Raw genomic sequence first — 13,824 nt, forward strand, 5'->3', positions numbered from 1 at the left:
TACTGAATATAAAGAGCCATCCCAGCTAAGAACAGGAGTAACTGCAGTACTTCTAAATTTGAAACATAACAGAAAATATTGACAAGTGCTGCTTGCTTTTTGAACTACAGAATGTAACAGTATTAAAAATAACAATTTATTCCTTAAAATATATCAGAATACAATGTAATAATCACTAGTTTAATAAGTGGATAACTGTGATCTTATGCGCATGTAACTTCTTAAAACACTACACATAAGGGTATAAACAGATTGCAATAAAATAACAGATAATTCTGAAGATAAACCAGGAACTTTTCGATTACGATTAAGGCAGTGGTTCTCAAACTCGGTCCTCAGGACCCCACACAGTTCACATTTTCCAGACTGCCTAGCAGGTGCACAGGTGTGTTCATTACTCTCTGTGAGGAGACCTGGAAAACATGCAATGTTTGGGGTCCTGAGGACCGAGTTTGAGAACCTGTGGATTAAGGGATTCTTGCACAGTCGCAATAAAAAGTGAGGGAGGGAGCACAGGAAAGGTAGTAATTATGCCATACTGTATATTATAGTAAACCAACCCAATATTTTAAGACACTGGGGGGGGCTTATTCAATTTGGATGCGAAAAGTCAGAATCGGTGATAAATTATCACCGATGACGTCATTTTCGCATGTTTCAATTATCCTCGTATACAATTTCAAAGACTTTTTGCAGGTTCGAAAAGTATTTGAAAAAAAACGGGGATAAGTTTTCACCATGTTTTACATGGCGAAAAAAAGTGCAGAATTGGGGTTTAGAGGTGCAGGCTTAAAAAAATTAGCCTGCACCCCTGCTAATGTTATTTAAAAAAAAAAAAAATCGGGACACCCAAAAAATTAACTTTAAGTTTGGGAGTTATTAAAATAAAAAGTGTTTGAAAAATTATTAAATTAGCAGAATAGCCTCAGGGGGAGGTCCCCATGTATGCAGCAGGTGTTTTCTACAATACAGGTGCTAGCGGAAGGTGCATTTTTGCAGAATTTTGAAAAATCATTTTAGTGACTTAAAAAAATGCTTACCCCCATTTTCATGTACTCCAAATTTGATGGGACCACTTAAAAAAAATGAAAAAAATAACCTAAGTGCTCTTCTGCATCACTTCTTCAATGTCGGGAAAAAACACCTTGCGCGACCATTTAAAAACACAACTTTCTTCTGCAGGCAAAAACGGGGGTACCCATAGTGATCCCCGAGGTCTGGACATCTTTAGGGGGTCCTACAATTATTTCCCAAAAATTCCTGTTTTTTTTTCGCCAATCCCAATTCGCCTGGTCCCGTTTTCGCTGGTTTTAAATTGAATACGGGGATAAAGCGGGCACGCGCCCGATACTGTATCCCAGGAAAAGCTCTGATGTGGAGCGAAAAATCCAGCATGGACTTTTCGCTCCCATATTGAATATGGCTCTAACACTGAATACAACTAACCAAACAATTATATGTGGTTGGTGGTGCACCGGAGCGATTAAGAATTGTATACTAGAAACATGGTTGATGGGCTACAAAGTATGGTCCAGCTGAAGATATGCTCCTTTTTGGTGCACTCTTGTATTGTTGTTTTCAATAAAACTTAGGGCCGGATTCAGACCCGTTCGCTATCAGCATACGCTCGCTAGATGTGTATGCAAATTTTTCAAAGTGACGCCACGGGAAGCGATCGTTCGCCAAGGCATAAACACACCACCATCTCTAAGCGAGCGGCCGCTTTGTGTATGCGTACACCCAATCGCACAGGCAGAACTGCCCACCAGCAACACGACATCTCCAGGAAGCGTATTAAAACATTGGTACATCGAGCACCATCGGATGCGAACGCAGTGCTTGAGGTGGCTTTACCCTACCGCAAGCATTGCGAGGAAATCAGTGTAATAAAAAGGCGAGTAACGTGTACTATGACACTGCCTGTTAATTATGCATGCCTCTAAAATGGCGTTGAGACACCCAGGCACGCCTTCGTTCGCATCTCCAACCCCACATTATTAGTGTCCTACCACTGTTACCACCCACAAACGGCCTCTCCTGTCACTCATTACCCTAGGCTGCCTTTGCTGGGCGAGCGAGAGGATTGTGAATGCAGTGTGTAGTTTGCGCATGCGCAGAACAAAGCGTGCGCATGCGTAGAACATCGGGCTGCTTGCGAACGCACAGCGCGAGCGGCTCTGAATCAGGCCTTAAATTTTTATTATCTTTATTTATTAAAATAAATGGATAGGACATACTAAGAAGTGAATCAGGATCATTTGCAAAAAAATAATTTATTTTGGTACCGGTCGACTTGTCAACACCAGAATGTCGAAAATCAATATGTAGACATGCATTTAGGTCGACATGGCTAAAATGTTGAAGTGCTCAGAATGACGACATTTAACATGTCGACATATGCTGTTTTGTTGATGGTTAGGGTTAGGCTAAAATAACAAATAAAAACAATATGTCAACATTTGGTGTCCACATGGTAAATGTCGACATTCTGAACGTGTCAACATGTTAACCATGTCGACCTAAATGCATGTCTACATATTGATTGTCGACCAAATGACCTGTCGACATTCTGACTGTCGACATTCAGAACCTGTTAACAAGTCATACCACATCCATTTATTTAATCCAACCTCCAGCTGCATTCCATTTTACTATTGGGAGACTTCACAGTTTCAATCATGGAAAATACCTTAAAAAATGGGTCTGACAATAAATGAAATGTAGTCACCTTTCTCTTAAACCTTATAGAACAAAACTACTGTTCTGCTGTAGTTTTAATCTTAACACAATTGTTGATGTAAATCACTAGATGTTAAAGTTGCTTGATGTATCTAATGCACAGGTTCTCAAACTCGGTCCTCAGGACCCCAAACAGTGCATGTTTTGCAGGTCTCCTCACATAATTACAAGTGAAATAGTTAGCTGCACCTGTTGATCTTTTAAAACGAGTCAGTGAGTAACAAATACACCTTTGCACCTGCTGGGTGACCTGGAAAAAGTGAACTGTGTGGGGTCCTGAGGACCGAGTTTGAGAACCACTGATAATGCACAGATCTAAAGGCACACATCCACTACCCGATGAAACAGAGAGATTGAACGATAGCGACATCACTATTGTTCAAATGCTCATTAATCGGGCACATATCGAGCATGTAAATGTCGGAAATGACCAGCGATGCGCGCTCCCGCTGGTCGTTTCTGACATCAATCATCGCCCGAACATATGGTCAATCTGCCGATAACGACAGATTGGCCATGTTCGGGGATGATGGAGGGTGCCTACACTGAACAACTGATCGTTCAGTGTAGGCACTGCAGGGGATGGGGAACGTCGGTACGATTGCAATGTTGTAATCAATCATACTGTCTTTCCCTAGTCGGCATGTGGATTAACTATTGCTTACAATGCTAAGACAAATAAATCTGTCTAGAAGATATAAATGTATGCAAGTGGATTTTCCATTAAGATTTGAAATGGGCTCTTGGTGTTTAGTGTCAGCTGCATGTGTGCTCTTACCACTTTGTATTGTTCTGTTTACATTGCTTGAGAGATCCGTGCTATTTAATCTTCCGAGTTCATTATTTGTCACTGGATGACTAGGATCTGTAAAACAATAATATATTTTCAGCTCTGTTGTCAATTTCACTTACTGTCACTTCTTTTTTGCTTTGTATGTCTTTCCAGACAGAGAACTCATATACTTTACAGTACATAGAGCTAAGTCAACAAACATAAGTTTAGCATGTGCACGTCATTTGAATTACATAAAACTCCTGATGATGACTTTCCGAGGCACCTACACAAATTGTAATATTTCATAGAACCTTGGTCTTACTTGCTTGGTATTAACTCAGGAAAAATGAATAGACAACTTCAATATGTATCCGATTCCAAACAAAGTAAAATACAGTGTAAAGGGCACTATCAAGTTAGTTTTGACATGACAATGAAGTACAAACAAATTACCATTATTGGCAGAGGTACAGACATTCAAGAAACAACTGGTGTAAAGTAACCAGAGTACAGCAAGTACATCATGTCAAAAGGCATTTCATATGCCTGAAGATCAATTAAACCCCTTTGGGGTTTAAGCAGGCTTTGGCGACCATTGACAACAGCAGCAGGAATAGGGAGTTGGGAGTTTTTTCTTGATGGTTAGTGTACATATCAGGTAGTTTATGGAGTTAAGGGATGGGTTATTAGCAGTTTACAGTGTTGCGTAGGCAGCCAATTAGCCTCTTTCTTGGCATAGTCTCTGCAGCAATTGGTGGGGTTGATGGGCATGCTGCTGCCCTCGGCTGCCACTTTCCATGCTATGTATTCCTATGTCCACTGTTATGGTGGAGAGCCTTTCTGCCTCACATCTTTCCCTGTCCTTCTCGGGGTCTGTTATGAATCTCCTCTCTGGGGTCACAGACTCTTTCTGCCACTGTAGCGTCTGATTCCGAGGATATGTTTCCTGCATCCCCTGGTACTCTATTGACACATCTACCTCCTCTGAGGACAGTGAGCAATTTGGAAACTGAGTGACACTGCAATTGGGACTGCGATCGCAGTGACTACACAGACCCATCGCAGAGTGATTGACAGGAAATGCCATTTGTGGGTGGTGACGGGGGGGTGGTCGGCAAAATGCAGGTGTGCCAGTGCGTTCTAATGCCGTTGCATGGGCGTGCATAAATTATCCACTGCAATGCCTTACGCAGCTTGAGTGCTTATAGCGTGCGATGAAGTTAGCAATTACTGAGTAAGGTCAGAGCTTGTGCAAGTGTGTGTGAGGCTGCGATGGTACTTGATGTTACTGATGGTTTTGCAATCTTACTAAGGATTACGGATGTGTGTAAGGTAAAGTGGGCATCCTTATGTTGTGCATAGCAATCGCAATGGATTAGCATACTATTGCAGTGAGACTGCTGGATAATCACCATTGCAATCACAGATGCGATCCGTAGCAAATCAGGCCCTGAGTACTTACAAGACACTAACTGCTGCTGTCTTTGTTTTACCATAAGTATTGAACAAAGATGAGTGGGTAGGCACAGTGGATCAGTGAAATTGAGTAAGAGTAAAGTGCTGCATCTGCTGTCAGGTGTACCTGCCATGTAATACCCTGTTGCAGCCGCAGTGCAGGGCAAGCACGGCGGCATGCCAGATGAGAGTACAGCCGAATTAGAAATACCTTGTGTGCGGTGGACTCCAGAACAGCAGGTGTATGTGGCGGGTGTGGAACCCTATGACATTACCAGGGTCCCAAGATCCGGACACGCGTTTCGCCGATCTGGGCTTGTTCAATAACAGCTCATCTAAACAGCTGTTTAGTGAACAAGCAACCATACTATATAATGTGATATGAGCTGAATATTCCATCTTTGAATGATTGATGCACAATATATACTATATCATTGCTGTCAAGGTGGTTTGACCGGAGGGATACTCATGACTGCACGTGTTAAAAGAAAAGAATTTACTGCTTTTAAAATAATAGTCACCATACCAGATTGATCTTCTAATTAATAGAACAGATATTGTAAATATTATTGTCTGCATAATACATCCTTTTGAATTGGGAACTGAACTTTTCTCTGCAAATGCATACATGATATGTACCTGGCAGATTTTGTTAATTGATTTACTAAAATCTTAATTATCCAAAATAGACGGACTGTATAGAAGTTTATGAATAGTGGAATTTCACCAATACATTGCTATATGCAGATTGATTTGGCGGTTTTAAATATTTTCTGTATTTGTTACATTCTTTATTGTCACAACCCACAAAAATTTTCACCTTCACGATGTCTAGTGTGTTTGTATTCAATTGGCAATTGTGATAATGGACTACTGAGTTACAAATTCTCATCCATATCCATCCAAATCTCTCACTTTGCCTATATATGTTTATAATGGTAGTGCAGAAAATGGTTGCTGAAAGCCATATTGTGTGCAGTGACTTTATAAATTTATCAGGCATTAGATAATGGTCAGACATGAGGAGGTGGTCAGACATTGCATAAGGTGTTTTTGACAGAAAGAACCTAGAAAAGGACAAAGGTCACTGTTTAGTTATGTGACCAGACATACTTAATCTTGAGTCAAAATTGTCTTACCTTCAATTTATCTGAGTACATACACCATAAATAGTTGTTGGTGAGATTTCCAACATTCATAATTGAGGCAACAGTGCCCCCTACTGTCTATTAATATTTATGTATATTTCCAAACATAACCTTTATACTTGTTAAAATGCTTATGTAGGAGTTTTCTCCTATATAAGCATAATTTGTCAGTATACAATCAGCCTATTGCTCAATGTATGAGATTCCAGCTCCAAAGTGTTGGAGGGGCTCCTGGGAAGGAAACCATTTATGTTCTGTGTAGCAAGCAAGTTAAATGTTAATAATTTACTTTTTTTTTTACTTTGTAATAAATGTCTTTTTAACTGATATTTGTTTGTATGGCTTGATGAACATCTTTGTATCCAAGAATCTTATATCATTCCACTGAGAACAATGTTATATTTATATGACCATATATGGTAAATGTATGGTTTGTCTAGGTAAGTCCAATTCTAAAATGTAATATTTTAAAACATATATACTATTTTTAAGTGTGCCCCTGAGAGAAGCACTTTTTTTGTCTGTTTCTATGCATGTGCAATGGTAAACAATCGCTCGTTCTGTGGAAAAAAAATGGCATTGCGTACATCTCTGAATCCCACATTTCAGAAGCCCTACTGCAGGTTGTTCCATCGGGAGCAGCAGTCAATAGTAGGGCTCTGACTCCAGTTAAAGTGGATGCCATGCTTAAGTGGTTAGCATGATACCCTCTTAAGGAGGTGGCAGGTGAACTGCGGCATGGTTTTTCTTTTGTTTTTTTCCATTATCGTTTGTGTGTACACTGGTTAGCCCTGAAACCTACGTTCTGCTTTCGACTTACACATCGTGGTTAAGGAGAAAGTCATGCAGGAGATGCATGCTGGTACAACATTGGGCCTTATCCCACCTCTCTTTTACCTGGTTTGGTGTTGTCCTCTGTAGGGGTGGTGCCAAAAAAGGCCACTGGTAAATTTTGCTTGATCCAACACTTGTCCCATCCTCTGAGGTTTTCACAAAATGATGCAATCCCTGAGGCATACTGTCGGATAGTGTATCAATCCTATGATGATTCCCTGGCACTGGTGCAGTCCATCAGGATTGGAGCATTGACGTAAAAGGTCGATATTGATTATGTTTCACCTGTGGACCCTACAAAGGGAATCATTTTGATTTATGAGCTTTCGGTTGAAGGATGATCATTACATCAACAAATGTTTGCCCTTGGGATGTTCCATATCCTGTGCGCTGTTCAAAAGGTTTAGCTCCTTTTGAATTGGTGTATTTGTGCTGGCACTGGGGAGTCAGGGTTGCTCACTACCTGAATGATTTTCTGGTGGTGGGTCCTCTTGATTCACAGCACTGTGCTGATTTACTGTTTTCACTTCGGGCTTTGTTTGCAGAGTTCGGTGTTCCTATTGCCCACAAGAAGATGGAGGGTCTTACAACATGGCTGTCTTATCTTGGCATTGAGACTGATACTGAGTTGGACTGCTGTCGCCTTCCATCTGACAAATGTTGAAGCTTTTGGATTCCATTGTCTAGGCGTTGGCAACTGCTAAACTCACATTGGACCAAGCACACCCTCTTTAAGGATTGATGAACTTTGCATGCAGGGTTATGGGAAGGTTTTTTTTGTCAGAAATGTGAACAAGCTACTGCAGGGATCCACAGGCCACACCACATTATACGTTTATCAGCTGAAATAAGGAGGGACCTCTTAGTTTGGGATGATTTTCTTCAGCAGTCATACAGTAATTGGAACAGGAGATACACAAACAGGAGCTAACTAATAGAAGAATACTTATGTAATCAAAAATGTCCCTTGGGTTGAGAATAGGTCGTCATATACTTCTTTCTTAAGGGGACTATCCACTAGGCGGCCTGAAAGACTGAACGTCTAGCGTTCAGACGTTCAGGTCGACGAGGTGCAGTGCCCGCACTGAACGGCGTTCACTGAATGTCATTCACTGCAGGAGTCCGACCTCCTATCTCTGAACATGCCAAACCTGATGAGCGTGGTCAAGTTGACGGGCATGTTCTGTAGATAGTTGGGGTCAGCAAGGACCCAGCGTGCAAAAATAAGAGGTAAGATGGGTGGCCTTAGTGTGTCCCATTTCAGATTGGGATAGATATAGAGACAGACCCATTTAAAAGGATGTTGTCTATAGAGCAGCAATCCCAGTGAAGAGGTCACAATGGAGGCCATTAACCTCTAAAGCTCTCAGCATAAAGGTCCAACCAATGCAATAAAATACATTCTTGGCTTAAAGTGGCATCAAAAATTAGTTCTAAAGCTATTAATGTGGTGTACCAGGTCAATTGCTTTCCTGCTGTTGTCCAAAGCCTGTCATCCTAAGATAATTCCTACATGATCAGGGTGGATAAAATTAGGATGTAACATACTGAGCCTATTAGAAAGGATGTTGGTAAGAATTTAAAAGCATAACCAGCACCTGGCTTTGTAAGCCGGCCCTGGTTATGAAAATATGGGGGACAAAATGAGAAGGGGTCCCCCATATTATCCATAACCAGCACCAGACTCTTTCTAGCGGGGTGTAATGCCACAGCCATGGGACCCGCTTCACAGGGTCCCCTGGCCAAAGCATTTGCACACCCCCAATAAAAGGGTTCCCCCTCTCCAGGGCACCCAGGCCTGGGCTGATAGCCCGGGGTTATCCCCTGCACCCCTGGGCTGTCAGTGCCAGGTTGAGTGTGTAAAAAATATAATAATAATATTGTCCTTTACAGGAGAACTAGAGGTCCCAGCAAGCTTCCCCCGTATGCTGGTGTTTGGAGAACCACAAGTACCAGCATGCAGGGCATTAAGGGTCCACTGATATCTCTAGTTTACCTGCAAAAGAAATACTTAAAAAAAACGACAGGACGTTTCCATCAAGGAAAGTTCAAGTCGGATCCTTCTTCCACATCTGATGGACATGTCCTAATATCTTGCTTCTGTGTGCCTTGGCCTGCCACCTTTCCAAACATAAAAATAAATTAATTATGCACATTTAATGTGCAGCTACAAATCAGATTGCTGGATCTTGGAAGCAACCACACCCTCCGACTGATCAACCTCATAAACCGCACATGGTTTGTAGCTAAAATTGAGTACATAACAAGCCTCCAAGTAACATGATGGACAAGTTTATGGTCACCATGGTATAGGACTCAGGGTGTGACTCTTCCCGGTCTTTCCTAACCACTCACTCCCTGCTTCCACTACAGTACCCTTCTGATGTCCTTCCTCTTTCCTTTCCCTCACATCTGTATAGCTCCTCTATATGTCTCCCCAGCTCGTTCCCCCTTTTCTCGTTTTCTATTTTATATATTTTCTAATATTCTCACTTATCAATTCTTATCCCTTTTTTTTCTCTCCCCTTGTCTTCCTTCTCGCCCTCTCCATCCACCCGGACTTTTGAGGATCACTTACAATAAATTACCTGCAGTTGTGCATTGTGACCCTCTAATTCTCATACGCAACTCCCAGAGCCGTAACTAGACTTTTTGGTGCCCTGTGCCAGAGAGAGCATCCCCCCACATTTTTCAAATAGGGACATAAGATAGTGCACTTGAAAAAAGCCATGGGCTCATGGGGAAGGGCCAGGAAAGAGATAGGGGAGGCCAGGAGATGCTGGGGATAAAAGAAGAGGAAGCTGCAAGTGAAAATGATAATAAGCAGAAAAATTGATAGGCCAAAACAGCGCCCACTGCCCTGCGGTGCCCTGTGCCATGGCACAGGTCGCACCACCCTAGTTACAGCCCTGGCAACTCCCACCCCACCTTTTCCCTAATTCTCTCCTTTTTTATTTTTCTTTCTGGGAATTTTTTTTTTTGCTGAAATGCTCCATCATGTTAGGTTTTATTATTTAGCATGTTATTTTCTGGCTACATGTAGGATGTCCAAGATTAATTTTGTCACCTACTCTCTTGTGACTAATCCTCTGTTAATTTTGTCTGATTTTTACTGGCTTTTCAATAAATAAATGATATGATATAAAAAAAAAACGACAGGACACACACAGAAGGTTTTAATATTTTATTACACATGCAGTCACTCATTCACTCACCAGCACTCACACTACATACTTAACTTGTCCTTAGCGCCCGTTTGTCCCCTTGTCCAGTAGAATCCAGAATGGGACATGTAAAAAAAAAAAAACAGGCTCACCTACGCCATAGTTCCAGTCCTCTTCGGTCCATGTAGGCATCCACCGTCTTCTTAAAATAAAAAACAGCAAGACTGGACCCAGCACACATAGGGTCTCATTCAGACCCGCTCGCAAGCGGGTCAATGTTTGGCTGTGCACACGCGCAGCGACCACACTGCGCGTGCGTAAGACCCGGAGCGAGAGAGAAATTGTCTTGCTCCAGGGCTCACTACAAAAGGGGCGGCTGTCGATGTTGATCGACAGCTCGCCCTGTTTTGTAGGCGTGTGGGGGGGGTGGCTTCACAAATGCAGGCGTTCCCAAATGAACGCCTGCCGTTTGTGGGCGGCCTCACTGACATCACCAGTGATGTCAGTGGGAGAGCTTCCGGCTCTATTAGCGCCGACAGCTCTCTGGGGCTTGTGGCAGATGAGACCCTACAACAAGGGTCTCGTCGTAAGCCCCGATGGTCTTGACCATCGCGACCATCATGCTGGCCGCTCGTTAAAGCTGTGGGTGGTAACCCACAGCCTAGCGAGCAGCCAGGAGGCCGGAACATTTTTTAGATGCGGCCGCCCTCATTCAGAGCGAGCGCGCGCATTTTGCAAGTGCCTCTGAATGAGGTCCTTAGTCCCATCCTGTGAGGACAGTACTTCGCGAATGACGCTACAGCTGCTGCATTTCCCATAGGAATGCATTGGCTGAGTACTCAGGCCAAACATATTACGGCCAACATAATTTAACAATATTATACAGTATAATCAGTACCCATATCCCATAAATTGTATACCATATTTCAAACATACTACTGTAGTACACCTATAATGTTACCAGCCACCACCCTCACCGACACCCCAAGCTACACACCAACGCAAAGATAAACTGAGCAAAGCTTTTTAGACATATGCAAACCAATTCTGTATAAAAAAGAAACCTCATAAAATCTAAGGAACATGAAAAGAAAGAAGAAAAGCAAACAACCTACAGTTGGACTTGGGAAGGACTTCCACCACCCACTAAAGGTATCTTCAGATGTCCTCACAGTCAGAACCAACTGACAGTGTCCATCCTCTCCTTATCCAGATCCATTAGTGGATACACTGATATATACACTACTGCTTGGTACAGGCACAATTTTATTTTCAACGGCATGAGAGTAAATGATCTGCAGGTTGTGCTATTAACTTACCACATTGTTTCTCATATCCAGCCACCTGCCATTCAATAATTCCTGAAGAATTAACACACTCATAAATGATGGTGTCTGTATAGTCACCGAAGTAGCCTTTATCACACTTGTATGTCACTCTAGTGCTAATCATAAACGATTCAGCAATGAGCTCGCCGGTGTTATAGTTCTGGGGATAGCCACAATTTCCTGTATAAAAAGAGATAGACAATAATAAATAAACCCCACACACTGAGGAACCATCCTTTTGCCTACTCGATGTCTTGACAAAAAAAAACCCTGTCTAAAATACCAAAGATTTCAAATTTAGATTAATATTCTTACAATCTTTTAGTAGTCCATTGGTGGTGCTTTATGGCCCAGGCAAAGCCTCTTTTTCATTGCTGCAGAACAGCTGTCAGTTCTTAACCCATTACTTGTTCCCTGAAAAATGCTTTTTTTTATAACCCTAAAATGTACATTATTTTTCTTTATTTTTTTTAACCTAAACATTTATTTTTAATCTCTAGCAGTTTACTGCTTACCTTTGTAGCACTTCAGGTTTTTCACTTACGGTCAAAGGTTTTATAAGCAAGTTTTTTCAGTTTTTATTGAAATTTAAGTAGGTGAGCAATGCGCTGTTAGAGATTAAAAATAAAAGTTTAGTTGAACAATAATTTTAAAATAATGTAAATTTTGGTTTGAGTACATTTCTTAGTCAAAATTTATACATTCAAAATAGCGACACCATATAGTTGACACGTACAATATTTAGACAACCAAAATGTTGACATGGACTATATGTCGGCATTCAAGATGTCCACAGATACATAATTTAGACATTTAATATATAGATAGTTTGAAATGTTGACAGGGTCAAAATGTTGATATTTAAAATATAGACAAATCATAAGATAGACAACCAAAATGTGGATACAGTTAAAATGACGACAGTCATAATGCTGTGATTCCAACAGATATTGTCCCACTGAGAGCTGCTGTGGAACCACACATGCCAGCATGCCCTGCCACAGAATTGCTGTTAGGGCCTGCTGAAACTTTTGCGGTACGTGCTGGCATCTGTAGTTCCACAGGAGGATACATTAATTGCAGCGGTCGCTAAACCCCATCACAGTAGTGCTGCTATTAGGGCATGCTAAAACTGTGGAAGGGCATGCTGAAATGTGTAGTTCCGCAGCGGCATACATTACTTGATGTGACTGTAATTGCCACAGCCACTAATCCGCTTTATAGTCGTGCTAAATAAATGACAAGAACCGTACCACTAAACAAGGGTGTCCCTCCCCGCAGTGTCAACTGGTGTGGGGAGGGATGCTGTGCTCGCGACTTAGCTGTGCGCCACCGAAAAGTGGGTGTGGCCTCATGCCCAGGAGCGCGTCAACACAGGAAAGGGCGTGGCCTTGCAGCCCAAACACCGCAGTTCCTACTCCCGTGCTTTTTACTGGTGGGGCCGTGGGGGGGGGGGGGGTGCAGGACGTGCGGACTGCCCTGTATGCAATGCCGGCTCCCCCACAGTGTCAGGAGCCGAGTGCTGCACTTAATACTACAGTACAGCACCCGGCTCCTGTTACAGACCCTCCAACATGATCCATTCCATTAGGTACAAAATACTCTGCTCCTGGACTTCCCAATGTATGATTGCTGCCACCTGTGGTGAAATACCTGTCTCATCACAATTACCTAGTTCAACACAGGTGACAGCAGCCACAAATTAGATGGGAATTCCAGGAGCAGAGGGAGGGGGCAGCGTATGACCCAGGCCCAAACTGGGCCCCTCAAGCAAGTCTCGGCCCGGGGTAAGTAGTACCCGCCCCCCCTTTCGGCGCCCCTGCACAACCTTACAACATTATTTAAAGCAACAGACTGATACTGATGTTGGCATGATAAATGCCATCAGGCTGATATTACTGTTGCCATGCCAATTGCAATCAGACTGTTGATATTACCATATTAGCGCAACAGCAATAGTATCAGCCTGATTGCTATTAGCATGCCAACAGCAGTATCAGTGTTGCTGTAGCATTTATAGACATAGATTAAATTAATATCAAGTTAGTATTGCAGTTAGAAGGAACCAGTAACAATATAGTTAACTGCACATACAGTGGTTTACCGTGCATTCAAAATATAGGCATGTCAACTTTCTGCATGTTGACATTTGACCAAATCAAAATATAGACAATCAAAATGTCGACAATATAAGCATGTCTATATTTTGCATTCAAAATCTTAATTTGATACAGTATGTAACACTTGTATATTCATGTACGACTGAAACTTACCATATATACTCGAGTATAAGTCGACCCGAATATAAGCCGAGGTACCTAATTTTACCCCCCAAAAATGGGAAAACTTAATGACTCGAGTATAAGCCTAGGGTGGGAAAT

The 13,824-nt window shown here is 42.1% G+C and overlaps 1 protein-coding gene across 1 annotated transcript in view; it reads right to left on the reverse strand.

The window, feature by feature from the left end:
• The window catches only part of LOC148529175 (uncharacterized), a 150,416-nt gene that overhangs the window by 93,162 nt on the left and 43,430 nt on the right, over positions 1 to 13,824 (reverse strand). Inside the window, exons 2-3 of the mRNA XM_088468849.1 lie at positions 11,435 to 11,623; positions 3,518 to 3,604 (exon numbers count right to left, since the gene is read on the reverse strand). Of these exons, the coding sequence (XP_088324975.1) occupies positions 3,518 to 3,604; positions 11,435 to 11,623 (276 nt within the window). The remainder of the gene's footprint in view (positions 1 to 3,517; positions 3,605 to 11,434; positions 11,624 to 13,824) is intronic.

This window comes from Taudactylus pleione, unplaced genomic scaffold (genome assembly GCF_031769625.1).
Source record: "Taudactylus pleione unplaced genomic scaffold, aTauple2 ptg000086l, whole genome shotgun sequence".
Classification (NCBI taxonomy): domain Eukaryota; kingdom Metazoa; phylum Chordata; class Amphibia; order Anura; family Myobatrachidae; genus Taudactylus; species Taudactylus pleione.